Raw genomic sequence first — 18,326 nt, forward strand, 5'->3', positions numbered from 1 at the left:
TAACAGAACATTTTTCCTTTCACAAGTTAATTAACTAAGGTTTGCTAACTTCAAGTCCTCATAGGGGAATACAACTGAAACTCTAAAATATTTTTTTCATTTTAAAGTGTTTGTTCACTGTTCTCGGAGCACTTGACGAAGAGTTTCCACTTTCAACACAGTTGAACCGAAAGAAAACATTGTGGTAAGTTTCCTTTAAAAAAGCAATATTGATGTTGCCTTATTGTTTTTGTAATAAAAAGCACCCTATTTTAAAAATGCATTACATAAATAGACTCATTCCAAAGCTGACCATAAGCAATACCTATAGCAACTTGGAAAAGGAGAGGAGGAAGCCCACTGAGATACAGTTCCTAAGCATTTAAAATTGACTTCCTGCTAGCCTGAGATACAATCTCCCAAAGCATTTTCTTTCTCATAACTAAGATGTAACTACTCACTGGGCCTAGAGTTAGCAACTTTTCAGAAATGGGGGATGCCCCTCTTCTTTCCCACACTCCCAACAGAAAACAGAACACGGAGTATGCAAACATTTAAACACATTCCCCAACAATTTTACCTCTAGGGATCCATCCATCTCACTAATAGGTTTCAGTTTATAAATGCACGCCTTGCTGCAAATTACTCAAACACAAGTGTTCCCCAAAGTGAGATTCCCTAGTGACGTGGGGTACCAGAAGAGACAGTTTTAGAACGTGACATTAAATATCCTTCAATATAAAGTCACTGCTTTTCAATTATCTTTGAATCTCTGGACTAGTTAAGGAGAAGGTCTCCATTTGATGCCAGAATGTTGAACACCTGGTACACTTGTTAACCTCCACTATAACAAAAGAAAAGAGGCCTCTGACTCAGGCTTACCAGCAGGCACCAACAGCTACCTAGAAGTTAATAAGTCATATTATTGTCATTATATGCATTTGAATAGTGATACTCTTTACGTTCCTTTTGAAATATATGTATTTAAGATTTCAAATCAGAGTCAATTTAAAAGAAAAGATTGTTTCAGACAGACTATATCTTTGCTATTCAAAGTGAGATCAGTGGGCCAGAGCCATCGGCATCACCTGGGCATTTGTTAAAGATACTGGATCTTTGGCCCCTCTCACTCCTAGTGAACCAGAATCCGCATTTGAACAACATATCCCATGCTACTTATATGCATAATAAAATCTGAGAAACTATGGGGTGACACAAGAGTTTGTCCAAAACCATGCAGGTAGTTTACGAATGGCTGAACTTTTGGACTTGTTGCTTTAGATCATCAGGTAGCGACCTAAGTCCTGATACTCGCTGAAATCAACTAGTGGAGGTCAGGAGGACCAGGAGGTAACATGGTTGGTGTTTACGCAACAGGGAGTCACAATCCATCTGAGGACTGTAAGGTTGATTAATGAATCTAAACCAGCAGTTTTAGGGGTGTTTCTGGTAAGCTAGAGATGACTTTAAATATGCTTCTGTTCCTACGGTGCTACGTACATCATTCTTTTTTACTAATAAAAACTATAGTAAAAATTCTACTTAGACTTCTCCCTTTATCCCCCACTTCCCCTTGAAGGGCTGGGGTTTTCAGCATGCCTTCTGCATGGGAATGAGTGACAAGGCTCCCTGTACCTACTAATTTAGCATGCCCTGGCGTTCCTCTCAATGCTGAGCCCAGTTATATGGAAGATGAAACTTGGAAATGTGACAGCCTGCGTCTTCTGTATCAGAGGACAGTACAGGCGGCAAAAAAAGCACAAGCTCTCATTGCATCTCATTATGCCCTAGAGGAGAAGCCAGTGAGTCTCTCATTCACCAAGATGATGAGTCAATGATCCAGGTAGTTCAATCCAAAAATCCTAGCTCTGCATCAGCTGGAAGGAATATAAGGGGAAAACCCAAGTTATCTGGATCACTGACTCAAGTTTCACCTTCATAATCTAAAGAATTTGTCTGAAATACAGAGTAAAAAAAAATGACCCAAATATGCAGGATTTATGATACCATAAAGAACTAAAGACACTTACTTACAGCCCATCTAGATAGTTCCAGAATGCCCAGACTTAACAGATGTTGATAAAGGTTTCTATCCTCCCCACCCCACCCAGGTGTTGAGCCTAACACCACAGTTATCCATCAGAAACTCAACTTCCCAGTACAAAATACTAATAGGAGACACTTTGATTTTGCAAAGAAAATAGTGAACGTAACTGGGTAAAGAAAAAAGGGAAAATTAACAACAAACAATAGTTGCGAATTCATGGTCTGGTATCCATGATAAGAACTGCGTGCCACTCATTACAATGAAAAGAACACTGTGAACATTTGTTAGATCTTTTTTTCCTTTTAGTTATTTTGAGAATGCACTTATGTAGGCAGAATATTACAGAGAACAAAAAATATATGTTACAATGTAAGATTATTTTAATGATTCTGAAAGGGAAAATAACCAAAAGAAATTATGAGGAAAACAGTATAATAATTGCTAATACCTATTGACTATTCCAAGCAGTTTACACACATTAACTCCTCAAATCCTCATGATTCCAAGATAGACGTTATCTTAATACTACTATTAATAATATTAATACTACTAAACGTGCCATTTTGCAGATGAAAGGGAGACTTAACTGCAAGGTGGGCAAGTAATGTCTAAGGTCACAAGCCTGGGAACGTAGCTGGGTAAAAATCCAGACACACTCCAAGTCTAAACTTCTTAACAGCAGACTTTCTGTTCTCCCACCACAAGGGTACCAGAATGCCCACGTTAGGATGAATCTTTCAATACTCTCTCATACTGAACCACACAAAGAATTCTTCTAAAAGGTCAGTGACCTATGGAGTCTCCAGTTCAAAGGCTGGGCCATATTGATACAACTATACCTTAAAACAGAACTAATTTTGGCATTAAATGCATCATCAGTGATTAGACTACTTACTTGGTAGAATTAAATTTTAAGGCTGCTTAGGGGGAAATATCAACAGTTGAGGAAATTTTTGTTGGAAGCAGAACATTATGCTTTGAGAAATGCTTAAGTATTCCTCTTTTATTAGGACTACTTAATTGAGTACAACACATTAAAATAGCTGGCCTGAATATTTATTAGAGCACCAGCTGTTCCCTCCAGATTTTTAGAAATTCAAGCCTTAGTGCCAAGTGTAATTTAGAAAAATTTTCCAACAAGTAAAAAGAGCCCTATGCCTTGTAATACCTATCAAAATAGTAAATAGTAGCTGGAAGTGGTATAGAACATCACTTTCCCCTTCCAATGAAGAGAGCCAAAATGTTTTGCCATTTGTAGATGTTTTGCCATCCACAAAAATTCCATTTTGTAATTGGGCTTAGTGATTACATTACTTAAAAATTATACCTTGTGATTCATAATTAACAATCTTCTATGTACATATGGATAATATCACAGTGCTAACCATAGGGTTTGTATACCATTCTGCTTTGGTTTTGTTTGGTTGGCTTTTCTGTTTTGTTTTTTTGTGTTTTTGTTTGTTTGTTTGTTTGTTTTTCTGTTTTTAAAAAGGACTGGTGTTAGACCCAGTAAAACAGCTCAGAGAAATAATATAGGGTTTTATTCAAAATTGTATTTTTCAAGATTTCTACTTTAGGAACCCAGCCATAATCAAAGATCTAACTTTCTTTTAAAGGGGGTGAAGGAAAAAAAGAAAGTTAAGAAAATAACAGGAAAACACTACACATAACCCGGATATTCCACACTGAAGCTTTCTAAAGAACACTGGTGGTGGCCGGACCGGTGGCTCACGCCTGTAATCCTAGCACTTTGGGAGGCCGAGGTGGGCAGATCACGAGGTCAGGAGATTGAGACCATCCTGGCTAACACAGTGAAACCCCGTCTCTACTAAAAATATTTTAAAAATTAGCTGGGCGTGGTGGTGGGCGCCTGTAGTCCCAGCTACTCGGGAGGCTGAGGCAGGAGAATGGCGTGAACCTGGGAGGTGGAGTTTGCACTGAGCCGAGATGACGCCACTGCACTCCAGCCTGGGTGGAGGTGGAGTTTGCAGTGAGCCGAGTTCGTGCCACTGCACTCCAGCCTGGGTGACAGAGCGAGACTCCGTCTCAAAAGAAAAAAAAAAAAAAAGAACACTAGCAAATATCATGTCTGGGTCTTCTGCATTTGCTTTACCGTCACCTGTCTTCATGACAGTGCTGCAAGTTTGGATATGGGAAAAGAAATGTCCCCTCTACAGCATTATAGCAGAGGGAATTCAACGACCTGTCATGCAGACCTTGACGCAGAAACCAATTCCCCTCCCACAAACTGAGCACAGTCAGGGCTGGAGGCCAACGAGAAAGCCCCAGAAAATGGAGGCTGAAAGGAACAGGGACAGTGGACGGGGAGGCTGATTTTTTTTGAAGGAGAGGGGTGGTCTGCTCTTGATAAGTGTCTGTAGTTAGAGCTACTCAACTGCATTGACACACGCAGAGTGGTCCAGGAGAAGCAGGGCAAAGGAACCAGAAGTCTAGCTCTTCACTGTGCCTATCGAATAAATGGCTAGCTTCTAGCCCTATATGATGTTAACTGTTAGCATACTAATTGCAGCACTAGAGGTTCTCTTTCAAGAGATTTTTCTCATTTTGTTTTTAGGGCTTTCAGGTTTAAAAATAAACTGGCATTTTGGGATTAATAAAAAATTCCCTGAGGGATAAAATGGGTCACCTTTTTTTTCCTCATAAGCAAATAACGGTAGCTTCGAGTGCTGGTGAAATGGTCACCGCTCTACATCACCCACGCCCAGCTCTCCCCACACATCCCCTCCAGGGAGCAACGGGAAGGAGAGGCCACATCTTCCCAACAAAAATAAGCTAGAGCGTCTCAAACTAGGTTGGGCATCACAATGACTTGCAGGAAGTTTTGATTTTTTTCTTAACAGAAATTCCAGGGCCCCATCCTGGACAGACCTACTGAACCAGATCTCCCAGTGAGAAGAATTTCCTAACTTACTAATTTCCTAACTTACTAATCAGGCTGCCACACTACATGCATAAAGGGGTGAAATATCAACTAATCCTTGTTGGGGTCTGCGTGTTTCCTAAACAAAGGAATGAACACACAAGACAACACAAGACAAGACAAACATGGCGGCCACCCCAAATGGTACGCTCCGCTTTATTTTATATAGTCGTTTGTGGAATGTTGCCAAGTCACAAGACACATTGTTGTTTTTCTGACCTTTCCTTGACTTTCTGGATTTTCAAGATGTTTACACATAAACAAACCCCCAGGGTCTGCTGTTTGCAGCTGGCTCCTTTGTCCTCCCTGTTTGCAGGGAAGGAACGCCCAGCTTCGTTTGCAAGAGCAGGACTTATCCGGAACGTCTGGTTTGCCAGCAGGTAGTCCTCTACAAATCCTGCAGAAGTGGCCCCTAGTTAATGAGAGGGACTTCCCAGGCATGAAGAAATTCCAAGAGATAGAAACCCACACGAGCAGTAATTTCTTTTTTTAAACGTACTTTGGCCATCAAGACTCAAAAATATCTAAAGGCTAGAATACTGGTTCTTTTCTTTCTTAAGTGGTGGGACCCCTTTTCTCAAGCAAAATCTTTCTTAGTATTCCAAAATATCAAACTAATAACCAAGCTTTTCTTGGGGGAAAGAGAGGTACTGCTCAGTCCACACCCCACCAGTACAGACCCACCCACCCACATACACCTCAAGGAAGCCTAGGATTGCTGGTAGCAAGTGTGAAATCCAATGGGCCAGAATAAGACATTTAAATGGGAGAAATAAACAGAACTAAATCTAAATTCAAATAATTAACTGGAGGGTTAGGGCACATCGCTTAGGGGGATGGTTTAATAGAGTTCACTTGAAAAAGTGAAAGTTTTATTTCACTAAAAAGTCAATCCAAGCCAACAGTGTGCCTTGGCTGCCAGGAAAAGCAAGTGCAGTTTAGCCTGGGTTAATAACTAGTATTTGTATTTAGAGATTTACCCTTTATGAAGCACTTTGATATGCATGATCTCTCATAATACTGGGTAAAAACTTTGCAGAAAATTATTTTCCCAGTTCTTTTAGATGAGCAACTGAGGAGCTAATCTGTAAAAGTAACTTACTCAAAGTCAATTCCAGACAGTAGCAGAGGCTTCTGCCACCAGACACAGCATAGCCTAGGGACTGAAGGGAGAGTTCAAGAGCCTGCTGCTCTTCAGATGGTTAAAAAGCCTGTGAACAACGTGTTTCATTCTGGTTGCTGCATTAATACAGGTGTGTCCAAATGGGACCCCAGGCAGAGCACCATGACCAGGGCAAAGAACAATCTGGAAACAGCATATGTAGACCTAACACTCTAAAACCAAACCCTGACATGCTCTTCGACACCTCAAAAGTTACTCCACATCTCTGAACTCCAATTTCTTCATCTGTCACAAAGATATAATATGTTTGGAAGACTCTTTGAGATGCTTACAATAAAAACATCATTAGTGTAAACACAAGGAGGAACTAGGAGCTTTTAAAGGTGGAAAACAGAATGTTTAGGAATGATATAATGGCTATTTTAAAATAATGAAGGACCATCGGGAAGGAAGGTAAGTCTTATTTTATATCATTCAAGAGTAGCCTAGGCTCTTCACCTTCTCCTTCCTGAAAATTCAAAGCCATTAGGTAAGTCAGTCCAATCCGGTAGGCCTCTGTTTACAAAAAGGTAGGAAGAGGAATGCTGTGGAAGTCCCGAGCAGGGTATCTCAGGGAGAAAGGTATCCATATGGGTATGGGGTGGTGGCACAGGATGCTAGAGCACTAACAGCTGAGGAGGGCAGCCCCAGGAGGAAAAGTGGTGGCAGCTGCAGAAGACTGGTTACATATGGGGAGATTTACCAAATAAGTAAACTGTTAAGAATAATGGGAACCAGGAATCTCACTGTCAAAGAAAGCATTTATAAAATATGGAGAGGAAAAAATAAACCCTGTGGTTTCAGACAGGAATTTCAGGTATGACTATAAACTCATGGTTTTAAAAGTACATAGATACAGAAATACAGATGTACATGTGTATATACATACATGGAGTAGCAACCCCTAATAGCAATGAGCACACCAAGCAACCAGATCTTGGCTTCTAAATTCCATTCTCCATTCAAAAGCTCCTTGGAGAAATGGCTGATACAAAAGATGACACCAATAAATCACAAAATAAGTTTGGAACATCTTATTCCGCCAGAGAGCAAGATGGTGCTCAAAGACTGATGGGAGTTAAAAGAGCACAGGAGCCAATGTGAAAAGACTGCACTGGCCAAACCTAGGGCCATTTTAAATAAAGTGATGAGAGTAACATTAAAACACACTGAAAAAATGAAGACCATAAGTTCTTACTGATATAAATAAGTAACAGATTAAAAATTTGATGAGGAATAGGCCATTTACATAGTTTCAATGTAATTTGCCATAAAATATTTATAAATTACAAACAAGGTGTTGCCTGGCAGACAACACCTTGATCAAGTGACCATCATCAGTAATGGGACAAACAGAAATCAATGCCACCTTGATAGGGTACAATGAGAACACAGCACCATTTCTGTACAATTCCTACCAAAGATGCACAGCCTGAATCTAAGCTTGTGGAAATGGCACAAACACAAACTGAGGGGCATTCTACAAAATAACTGGCTTATAATTGTCAAAAGTGTCAACAGCATGATAGTGAAGGACTGAAAGAGACTAAAAAGATGGAACTAAATACAAAGTGTGGTTCTGACCTGGATTCTTTTGCTTTAAAACATTACTGGAGCAACTGGTAAACTTGGATGAAGTCTAAGGATTAAATGGTTTAATGTATCATTGGTAATTCCCTGGCTTTCATGGTTGCACTGTGGTGATCTAGGAGAATAGTTCAGTTTACAGAAAATACATACTAAACTGTTTGTGTGATAGCCAACATGCTGGCAACTTTTTCTCAAACAGGATTAAAAACAAGTTCTCTCTACCACTTGCAATTTTCCTATAGGTTTGATGTTTCCAAATAAAAATTTAAAATGAACAGTAAATTAGGAGGATGGAAATTATGAGGAGACAGATTACATCTAGTTTGAAAACACATGAAACTCTACAATTAAAGCGGTCCAAAAACAGATCCATGCTTAGAAAGGTCGGCAGGATACAACGGAGAATGCTTCACTAGGAAGTTAGAGGAGATGATTCCTACGTACTTTGATGATTTGTAATTCTTTCCTTCAACACACTTTTTTTTTTTTTTTTTTTGAGACAGGGTCTTGTTCTGTCACCCTGGAGTGCAGCTGCAGCCTCAACCTCCTAGGCTCAAGTGATCCTCCCACCTCAGCCTCCCAAGTAGCTGGGACTACAGGCATGCATCACCACACCCAGCTAATTTTTAAATGTTTTCTTTTTTTTTTTTCTTTGTAGAGATAGGGTCTCACTATGTTACCCAGGCTGGTTTCAAACTCCTGGGCGCAAGCCATTCTCCAGCCTCAGCCTCCTAAAATGTTGGGATTACAGATGTGAGCCACCATGCCTGGCCCAAACGTTTATTACAACATCTACTGTGTTTCAGACAATGTGCAAGAAACTGGGCTTATGAAAGTGAGACAGCCCCCACACTTGAAGCCCTTATAATCCAGTGGAGTATGATGATTTGGAAGTTACAAATTTTAAGACAGTCATCAGTATTACACACAGAAAAAAACATGTGATTCAAGAATGCTGTCTATAATACTCCAATTTTCGTTTATGAATTTTCAATAGGCTACAATTATTCCACCATATTCTTGAAGAACATTTTCATCCTAACTCTTTTGTGCTTGTGGGTGGTGGTAATCGTGGCATATGCAAAAACTTTATCACTTTTCGATTATGAACAGATGTAAATGACTTACTTGATGTTTTATTTTAGAATAACAAGCATCTTCTAAAATAAGTCTCCACCCAAAAAGCTGAGGCTATCATTACGGAAGAGACTTAACACTCTAAAACTAAACCTTGACATGCTCTTCAACACCTCAAAAGTTACTCCACATCTCTGTACTCCAATTTCTTCATCTGTCACAAAGATATAATATGCTTGGAAGACTCTGTGGGGTGCTTACAAGAAAAACATCATTAGTGAAAAGCTCTGTTAAAAATGCAGATTGCTTTCACCTTTTGCCAGGGACTACCTATTACTGTGGACATTAAAACAAAGTGACCCATCTAAATAAGTGAAACGTTTTGGCAATTTTATGGTGGGTGAAACATTATTTGGTTTTCCAACTTCTCCCCACTTGGCTTCATTTCAGTCTGTGGAGTATATCATCAAGTGAGAACGCTTCTGCGCCTTCATACTGCCCCACAGGGGGAGTGGCCAGCCTAAGCAAGCCTATATTCAATTACTTTCCCCACTTTATACCTTTCTTACACTTTTCCCATATGACACTTTCATAACCATACTTAGCTTTCTTCCTACCATCTCCCTGTAATTCAAAAGGCAATTTAGATTCCCATATGGTTGCTATCGAAGCTAACAGATGTCTAGCAAATTAAAACAAAAATTATGACTTATAAACTGCTGATGTATCATCATTCCAGAACATCTTGCAATTTATAGTGAATCATAAGATAAGGCTTCCTACTTGATGCCCGCCCCCCCTCCCCACCAAAGTTTCCTGAGTCTCCCTCCTCTCTGAATTAAGCCCCGTGGAAGCAAATTAGAGGCAAGATCCTGCCATCAACCCTGAATAAACCTGCACTTAAAGACACAATGTAACATCTGAAGGCATATCAAAAGAGAAATTTGGCCTCAAGTATCTGAAGCTTTTCTAATCCTTTGTAGCAAAGAAAATAGAAAAATGACTTGGTTCTCCCAAATCATTCCACGGCTTCCATCGAGTTTTTTCCTAACAAGTCACTATAAAATCTATTGAATCCATTTGCCTCATCCTCTTGCCAGACCTTAAAGGTATTATCATTACCTAGTAGTAATGATGCCAAAGTACTAGACTAAGGCATTCTAGAAGTTCTATAGCCCTGTATGGAACCAGTATAAAATCTGGAGAGAATAACAATAATGATATTCACCATTTGTTAAATATTGAAATATTATGCTGAGTAAAACATGATCTCACTGAATCTTTGAAACTACACCATTAATGTTATCTTTCCTTTATAAACAAGAAATTAAGGCTCAGTGCCTTAATACAGTAGACTATATTTTTCAAAGACAGCCACAACCTACATGACCTTCTGCAATGTGACCTTGACACTTCTCCATCAAAAGGTGGCTTCTAATTCTTCACCCTTTGAAATTGAGCAATCTGCATGAGTGCTTTAACCAGTGGAATAGATAAAAGTGGCACTGACAGTTCTCAGTGCAACCTTAACTGGCTGGAAGCTTCTTTAAGACTTAGAGACAGGAAGAAGCCACATGTAGGTGCTCCAGCAACAACTCTGGCTAAGCTCCCAGCAAGCATCAGTTGCCAGTCATATGAGTATACCATCTTGGGCATCCTGCCCCAAAGGGCCTTCAGATAAGTCCAACTCCAACTACATCGCACCGCAACTGTGTGAGGCCCCAAGTGAGAACTGTCCAGATGAGCCTGGCCAAATCACAGAACTGTGAGCTATAATAAAAAACAACTGTGTATTAAACAACTAAGCTTGGAGGTTATGTAGCAATAAATAACCAGAATATTGAGATCAATTTACTTGCCTAGAACAGTTAAGTATCCAGAATCCAAAACAGTCAAGAGCCAGAATCCAAAAGGGCAAAGTATCTATTAATGATGAGTGATGGGATGTGAGGTTCAGTACCCAAAAGAAATGACTTTAAAACAAAACCCTCTTTCTCCTCCCTCCCCTACACCCAAAGCAGTCTCAGGGTTTTCTGACAAATGTCCCAGTACGGTGACACCCTCAATAAAATCAATCCCCTTCTGTCTTGAGTTGTTCCAACATATAACACAGAAAACAAGTTTTTCCCCCACCACCCTGTGATAACTAATGAGAAAGGAATCTGTACAAGATGTTGACTTTGTTACTCAGAACATCATTACAACTGTTATATAAAAGGATTCAGATTTTATACATGAAGCTGTAATTCTAATAATAAAAATATATTTAATGACTCCCAGGACTACATCTGAGATTCACAGTAGGGAGAGAAAAGCACGGATACTATACCAGGAACTGAACAATCCAAGAAGAAATTAGTGAAAGGTTTTTTGTTTTGTTTTTTTGAGACGGAGTCTTGCTCTGTTGCCAGGCTGGAGTACAGTGGCGCGATCTCGGCTCACTGCAGTCTCCACCTCCCGGGTTCAAGTGATTCCCCTGCCTCAGCCTCCCGAGTAGCTGGGACTACAGGCACCCATCACCACGCCCGGCTAATTTTTTGTATTTTCACAGGGACGAGGTTTCACCATGTTGGCCAGGATGGTCTTGATTTCCTGACCTTGTGATCCATCCGCCTCAGCCTCCCAAAGTGCTGGGATTACAGGTGCGAGCCACTATGCCCAGCTTGGTTTGTTTTTTTTTTAAATGAAAGGATCTTTGAGGAAGAAATGAAAGCAATAAAACTAGTCTTCAGACACGTCTCCCTAACAGAAAATGTCTATAATTTATCAAATGTCCTGGGAGTCATATACTACTTCTGTTATATATTCATGGCCAAACTCTATTTTTCTTCTCCAGCATACTGGAACTCAAGAAACTCATTCTGTGTAAGAACTAGAAAGAACGTTATAACTTGTCCAGTTCCTTCAGTTTAACAGCTGAGAAACTGAGGCCCAGGCAGTTAACTAACAAAGAGCCAAACTGTTGATCAGAAAAAGAACCAAGCTCTCAGTGCTGGTGCCACCATATGTTCAATTTTATTTTACCAGAACTATACCTGTAAATGTCACCAGTGTGTATGTCAAATGTAGTCTAGCAGTTCAGTGTGAAAATGAACAATTAGGAAACCATGCTGTTGGCAATCTCCTCTTCATAACTGTATTGGAGTAGCACCGAGTCTGCTGTTTTTGGCAATCACAGACAGGTTGGTGACTCTGTAGAGAGCAGAAGTGTGCAACTTTTCAGAAGCAAGCTGCTAAGCTACTGACCCCGGCTTTTCAGTCACTAACATCTTAGTCTGAATTACTTTAACCAAAACCATATGGTTGCCTTTCTGTTGATCATCACTAGAGACCATGGTATTAAAAAGCAGGAAATTTAAATATGGGGTAATTTTGGAGCAGAGAGCAGGATAGGAAAGGTATGAGGGAGTATCTGAGAGAAAGGCTTTGGGCACAGAGAGGAGAAGAAGGGAAGGCAAGAGGCAGGCTAAGTGAACGGCCCTCATAACGAAGATATCCACTTAACAGTTCTGCCTGGGGCAGCTGGTTTAGTCCCATAGCCTAGGTCTCCTTTCAGGCTTCCCATACTCACTCACCCACTTATGAAGACCTTCACAATCAGAAAAGATGCGGCTCTATTCTGAACTTCTCCATGCAAGCACTCTGCAATTCTTTGAAGCTCTCTACAATTCCAGGGGTTTTGCTGCAACCTAATCCATAGAAAGGGCTAAATTTGTCTCTGTGCACTCTACAAAATTACAGCAAACTATGAGGGAAACAGGCCCAAATCCTTTTACTTCCTTACCACTCCCTGCTAGGAAACGGCAGAGAAAGTCCCTGGGTGCTTTTTGTTGCTGGGTAGCTAAAATGTGCAACTTTTAGAAATGTTCAAGTAGAAACAAGAGGCCTGAACTCACTATCCCAAAAAGAATCAGTACCAGTTCGGTAGTCCGTGCCTCTCCAAGTCACAAAGTTTCAAGTTCCAATCAAATCAGATGATCTTATTCAAAAACGTGACTACCCACCACTTTAAAACATTTTCACAAACGGAGAAGGGGTAAAGAAAGAAAATAATTTCTTCTTCCTGTATTTGTAGCAGTGTTTAATTGCAAGGAGGTGGGTGACTGCTCCCGGCAATCATGCACAACGCTGGCAAAAAACTGCCTGTGGAATGATCGGATATGACATCCATTCATGTATCCCCTCATTATCTTTATTAGTCCTGAAGACAGATGACATGCTGCCACGGAAAGTGGTCTCCAATCCCTTCCATTTCCCCATCACAAAGCATACATGACCAATGCAAGGTACTATTATGGAAAACAGAAAATAAAATAACCTGGAAAGAGTGCGGTACAAGAAAAAGAATATGAAGAGCCGTATTGACAACTATTCTCACAGATGTATATATGTACAGCAAACAGCCCAAACGAAAGGAGAATCCAAATAAATACATTCCGTGTTCAAACTGCTGTGGATAATTATTGATCCTGCAGTTGGATCATTGTTTACCTCACACTGAACAGCAACTTAGAGAATCCCCCACCCAGACAGCCACCATCTTTACTTTCCATGGAAAACGGGGTGCCCATTGAGGAAGAGGATGAGATGGGATGAGAAGGGGAAGAAAAATAACATGGTCTTCGAACCAACGTTTTCCCCTTGTCCTGGAGAACTCTTTGTCTGGCTGCTGAACACGTTTGCCAGATCAAAGAAAAGAATCAAAACAAACAAAAAGAGCAGGCGTCCCAGCCTAATTACAATAGGTGCCCAACACATTGCAGTCCCAAGCAGAGCATAATTTGAATCTTGTGTTAAAGCATTTGCTCTCTCGGTTCCCCAGTGAAACATGCCTCGCACACCTTCTCCTTCTCCAAAGGTTTTCCCAAAACGGCCCGCTCTGTGTCACTCCTGTAAAAATGAGGACGTGGGGCACGAGCACGTTGAAATATGTGTTGACGGTGACTTGTTATTATCCTGACAATGATATATACATATAAATAAATCTCCCTACCCCGCACGCCCACTGGCCAGTCCATTACGCACAAGGAGCGCTTTCCAGCTAAAGAGGAGAGCGTGCAGGAAACGTTATTTACGTGCACATTACAGAACCATATACCACGGCATCTGCATCCTACACAAAGCCCGAGATGGTGCTAGAAGATACACGCTGAGCATGGCACAGACCAGCCGCGGCAACACAGAGCCAAGCCCTCGTCCAATCAGATCGTTGTTAGAAGGTGGACCTCAGGGTCGGCTGCGCCCGATTAGCCTTCCCTATTATGACACCACGCTCTGCCCAACATCCATATCCCACCCGGAGCAAATCCAATTCGTGCGGTTGCTCATTTCTCAAACTGCCGAACCCTTTCTTTTATCTGCATCCCTGCTATTCGTTCCTTAAAAAGCCACCAGAAGGCCTCGGTGCCCCCTTTCCGCCTCGGTTTCTCTTTTTACCTCTTCCCATTCCTCGAAAGGATTAAATGTTTATCTCTCCAACGCGCAAGCTGGAAAGGCGGAAGGCGAATGCCTCTACGCTGCTCCGGCAAGCGCCTGCGGGGCTGCGAAAAGTAAAGGCAACGAGCAACGTGGGGGAAATCGTCGCGAATCGATCGGCCACAATAGTTGGAATCCCAGGAGCGCTCCAACTTACCCAAAATATGACATTGAAGCCAAATATGAAGTATTTGATGCAACAACTGACTTCAGGACCCTTGTAGTGCTTCCCGGACATCCTCTGGGTTCATGAAGACACTTGCCCCGGCAGCCCGAGTTTGGAGCCCCGAAGCACCGTTGCTCGGAGCAGCCCGGCGGGAAGCAGGAGCTCAGGGACGCCGCAGGGGGCCGCAGCGCTGGCGGCCCAGGCTCAGCCGCGCGGGGACCGACCGGCGGAGAGCGGCTCCCGCACCTCCAGCTCCTCGCGCGCCGAGGCCGCTGGAGCCGGGGTGGCCGCGAGCGAGCGGGGAAGCCGCGCGCTGCAAGCCCAAGCCTCGCCGAAGCTAGCCCCGAACACAAAGCAAGCGCCCGCGTCCGTGCGCCAAGCGGTCGGTCCGTCGGTTAGTCCCTGGGCTTCGGGCAAAGGCAGCCGCTGCAGATGCTGGCTGAGGCGCCGCTCGCTTGCTTGCTGGCCCGCTCGCGCGCGCCCTCCCACCCCTCGCTCCGCCCGCCGCTCGCTCCGCCCGCCCTGCCGGCTGCTCCTCCGCCCGCGCCGCCCGCAGCTCCGCCCGCCGCCCAAGCCTTGGCTAGGCGCGCGCGCGCACGGGGTCGGGCGCTCCCGGGCGGCAGTGGCACCACGTAGCCGCCTCCTTCCACCGCTCGTTTTATCCCCGCCCCTTCTCGGGCCAACCCCGAGCACCGCCGACCCCGAGCGCCGCTGCGGAGTAGGTAGAGGGTGGGAGGGTGGAGGACCGCAGGAGAGAGGGAGAAGGAAAGGGCGCCCGGGGAGCAGCCTGGCAGAGTGACCGGGATTGATGAGCGGCCGCAGCTCTGGAGGGACGCGGGCGAGAGAGTCGCTCCTCGGGGAGAGGGCTGGGTGAGTGAGGACCTGCGAGCTCCCCCCTCACATCCCTTCCGGGGTAGCCACACTCGCGCCCCCTCCTCCACAACAGGCTTCTGCGGCTAGAGAAGATGCGGTGCCACTGGACAGGGAAGGAAAGTAGTCGTGGACTTCGCTGAATAGAAAAGGGGGTAGTTGGGGAAGGTGGAGAAAAGAGCCACGGGAAGTGGGAGGAAAGGATGAAGGGATGGGACGTTGCAAAGAAAAGCTTCCTTAATCCGTGTGACTCTAACCCAGCCTCCCCACCTACCGGAGAAATGGGTTTTATCCTAGAAATGGGGAGGAGGAAAAAGAGATGGCCCAAGGGAGTCCTGGCCTGGGATACAATCCTCGCCCTAGGGTCTGTTGCAACCACACAAACCCGAACAGCGCACGCTCCCCCCTACCCCGACAGAATAGTGCCTAAGAAACCTGCCTGCCTCCTAACTCTAGGAAAGAATCCACAACGGATTCCAGGAAGCTCTTCTGGGGAATCTGAATTGGGTTTTTGGATCACGAACCATTAAGCTTTTGAACTCTGGAGAATAGAACGGGTGGCTGGAAATTGTTTTGGAACCCTACCTGAGCAGATGTGCTCATTAGTTGCTTCTTCGCCCTCCTCCTGGAGCACTTTCATAGGTGTTGGCAAAGCAGGTACCGGTATTTCATGGAAGGAGAAGAACTGCCCAGGACTGTGTGTAAATGTCTATGGGAATATTTTTAAGGATTCAAAAGGCTAGAAGGAGGTGAGATCAAAAACTTTTTCCAGCACCACCCAGTGCAACCCGGTCCTGGACACAGAAATGTAAAACGCTCCCCAGATGATACTTAAATACTTGAGTTTGAGAGCCTCTAGTTATAAGGTTTCCCTACGTAACAGCCTCTCACTTTTCTCGAAAACTGGCTAGTTGACAACCGGCAGTCAAGTTTTGTCTAGTCAAGAAGCTACCTTTTCCTGCAATAAACCACACTTAGAGATAGTCCTGGGCTTCAGCAGGATTGAGGCTATAGTAAGGTCACAAGTATGAACCAGGTACCCACAGAGATGGGAGGACCAGGAGATCCTACTCATTCAGTACCTCAGAAGCTATGACACGGGATAACAGTGACTTCAGCCTTTTGGATGAAATAATCCTCTCTCCCTCAAAAGTGCTCTCCACCCACTCGAAACACAGGCCATACTACCACCAATCTGGTAGACTTCAAAAGTAAGGTCTTTCAGCAGCAGATTTCCTCGTTCACAGGAAGGCACTGACAAGCTTTACCTAAGCCTATTGGAGCTGTGTTGTAATTCTGTATATAAATAGAACAGTCGCTGCAGGAATACTGGATGAGTCAGAAGAAAGGTCTGTCCTAAGCTGATGTGACACATTTCAAAAGGACCAGAAATTAGATGGAATTGATGACTGAGTTGATCTCTAAGTGGATTTATCTTTGAAATAAAAATCGCTGGATATCCCATGTACCTCACCCCACACCCTCCCCCATTGTCAACATCCCCAACCAAAGTAGCACATTTGCTACAAATAGTGAACCTACATTGACAGATCATTATCACCTAAAGTCCATAGTTTACATTAGGGTTCACTCTTGGGGCTGTATATTCTATAGGGTTGGACAAATGTAGAATAACATGTACCCACCCTTATAGTATCACAGAGTATTTTCACTGCCCTAAAAGTCCTCTGTCCACCACCTATTCATCCCTTCCTCCCCCCAGTCTCTGGCAACCACTGATGTTAACTGTCCCCCTGTCTCTGTAGTTTTGTCTTTTCCGGAATGCCATATATAAGGAATCATACAGTATGCAGTCCTTCTTTCAATTTTGCTGTGAAACTAAAACTGCTAAGAAAATAAAGTCTTAAAAAGAAAAATCAGTGGAGAAGGGAAAGGTAAGATAACTAATCGGTAATTTGGAGGGGTGTGGAAAAACTAATTGAATTATCTAATTTCATATATCCAAAATAAGTTCTAGGAGGATTAAGGAGTTAAATATATTTTAAAGCAGACCAGAAGAAAAAATATTTGTCAAACCTCTGAATAGAAGTACTTCTCAACTTAGAGGCAATAGAAGGAAATAATCAATGAATATGATTGGGTAATATCTTAAACACTTCTACATGTCCAACTTTTTTTAGTGTAAGCTAAACCAGAAAAAAATATTGGCAGCAAACATGAAAAATAAAAACTTGAATATCTATATTATAAGTAGGGCTCATAGAGCTAAAGTAAAATTTAGAATCACAGTGATTGAGTATAAACAGAAAACAAACCATATAAGAAGAAATCAAAATAACATATGGGGAAATTAGTAATCAAAGAAGTATACATTAAAACTAATAAAGATACAAAAATAATGAGCACTGGTTAGCACATATATTGTTGGTGTCTTTATGAAACAGTATGTCCATTTGGAAAGCATTTTGGCCGTCTACAGCAGGTCAGAGTGCTCCTACATTTTGACTCAGCAGTCCCTCTTCCGGGAATCTACCCAAAGAAATACCCCAGCAGATGGAAAAAGTTACATACTGCAAGATGTATATCATAGCATTATTTATATTGAAGACTTGGCCAGAAATTAAAGATCAGAGAGTAGGGGTGATATCCAATTCCTTGTAGTTACTTGGACCACAGTGTTTCTTCACATTCTGTGCCTCTGCACATGTCATTTGGAGTTTCTGCCTGGGGCATTCTCCTTGTCTCTTGTCTGTGAGCTGATTCCTCTTACTCTTTACTACTTGTGTTCAGTGTCTGGGAGGCTCCTTCTTTATTCCCTCAATACCCGCTGTGTTCTTCCATCCCGGCACTTAAAGGCTGCCTGTAAGAACTTGTTTACCTACCTGTCTCCTCAATCTGCTGTGACTCCTTCTAGGGTGTGACTTAACTCTTGGTAATCTTAGAATCACCAGAGCTCTGCAGATATGGCAGGTGGTTGATAAATATTTATTAAAGGAATGAATGAGTCATTTGCTCATACTTTTTACAGCTCTTGAAGATACTACTTATAGAGGATGTG

At 42.7% G+C, this 18,326-nt stretch overlaps 1 protein-coding gene across 4 annotated transcripts in view; it reads right to left on the reverse strand.

The window, feature by feature from the left end:
* The window catches only part of TSPAN5 (tetraspanin 5), a 181,588-nt gene extending 166,694 nt beyond the window's left edge, over window positions 1-14,894 (reverse strand). For all 4 annotated transcript variants that reach the window (XR_012434970.1, XR_012434969.1, XM_015450500.3 and 1 more), the window contains exon 1: window positions 14,429-14,894. Coding sequence is in view for 2 of the 4 variants with exons in the window: in XM_015450500.3 (XP_015305986.1) it covers window positions 14,429-14,509 (81 nt within the window). In the remaining 2 variants the exon portion in view is untranslated. The remainder of the gene's footprint in view (window positions 1-14,428) is intronic.
* Window positions 14,895-18,326: the final 3,432 nt, after the last annotated feature.

The sequence above is a fragment of the Macaca fascicularis genome, chromosome 5, assembly GCF_037993035.2.
Source record: "Macaca fascicularis isolate 582-1 chromosome 5, T2T-MFA8v1.1".
NCBI classification, from domain to species: Eukaryota; Metazoa; Chordata; class Mammalia; order Primates; family Cercopithecidae; genus Macaca; species Macaca fascicularis.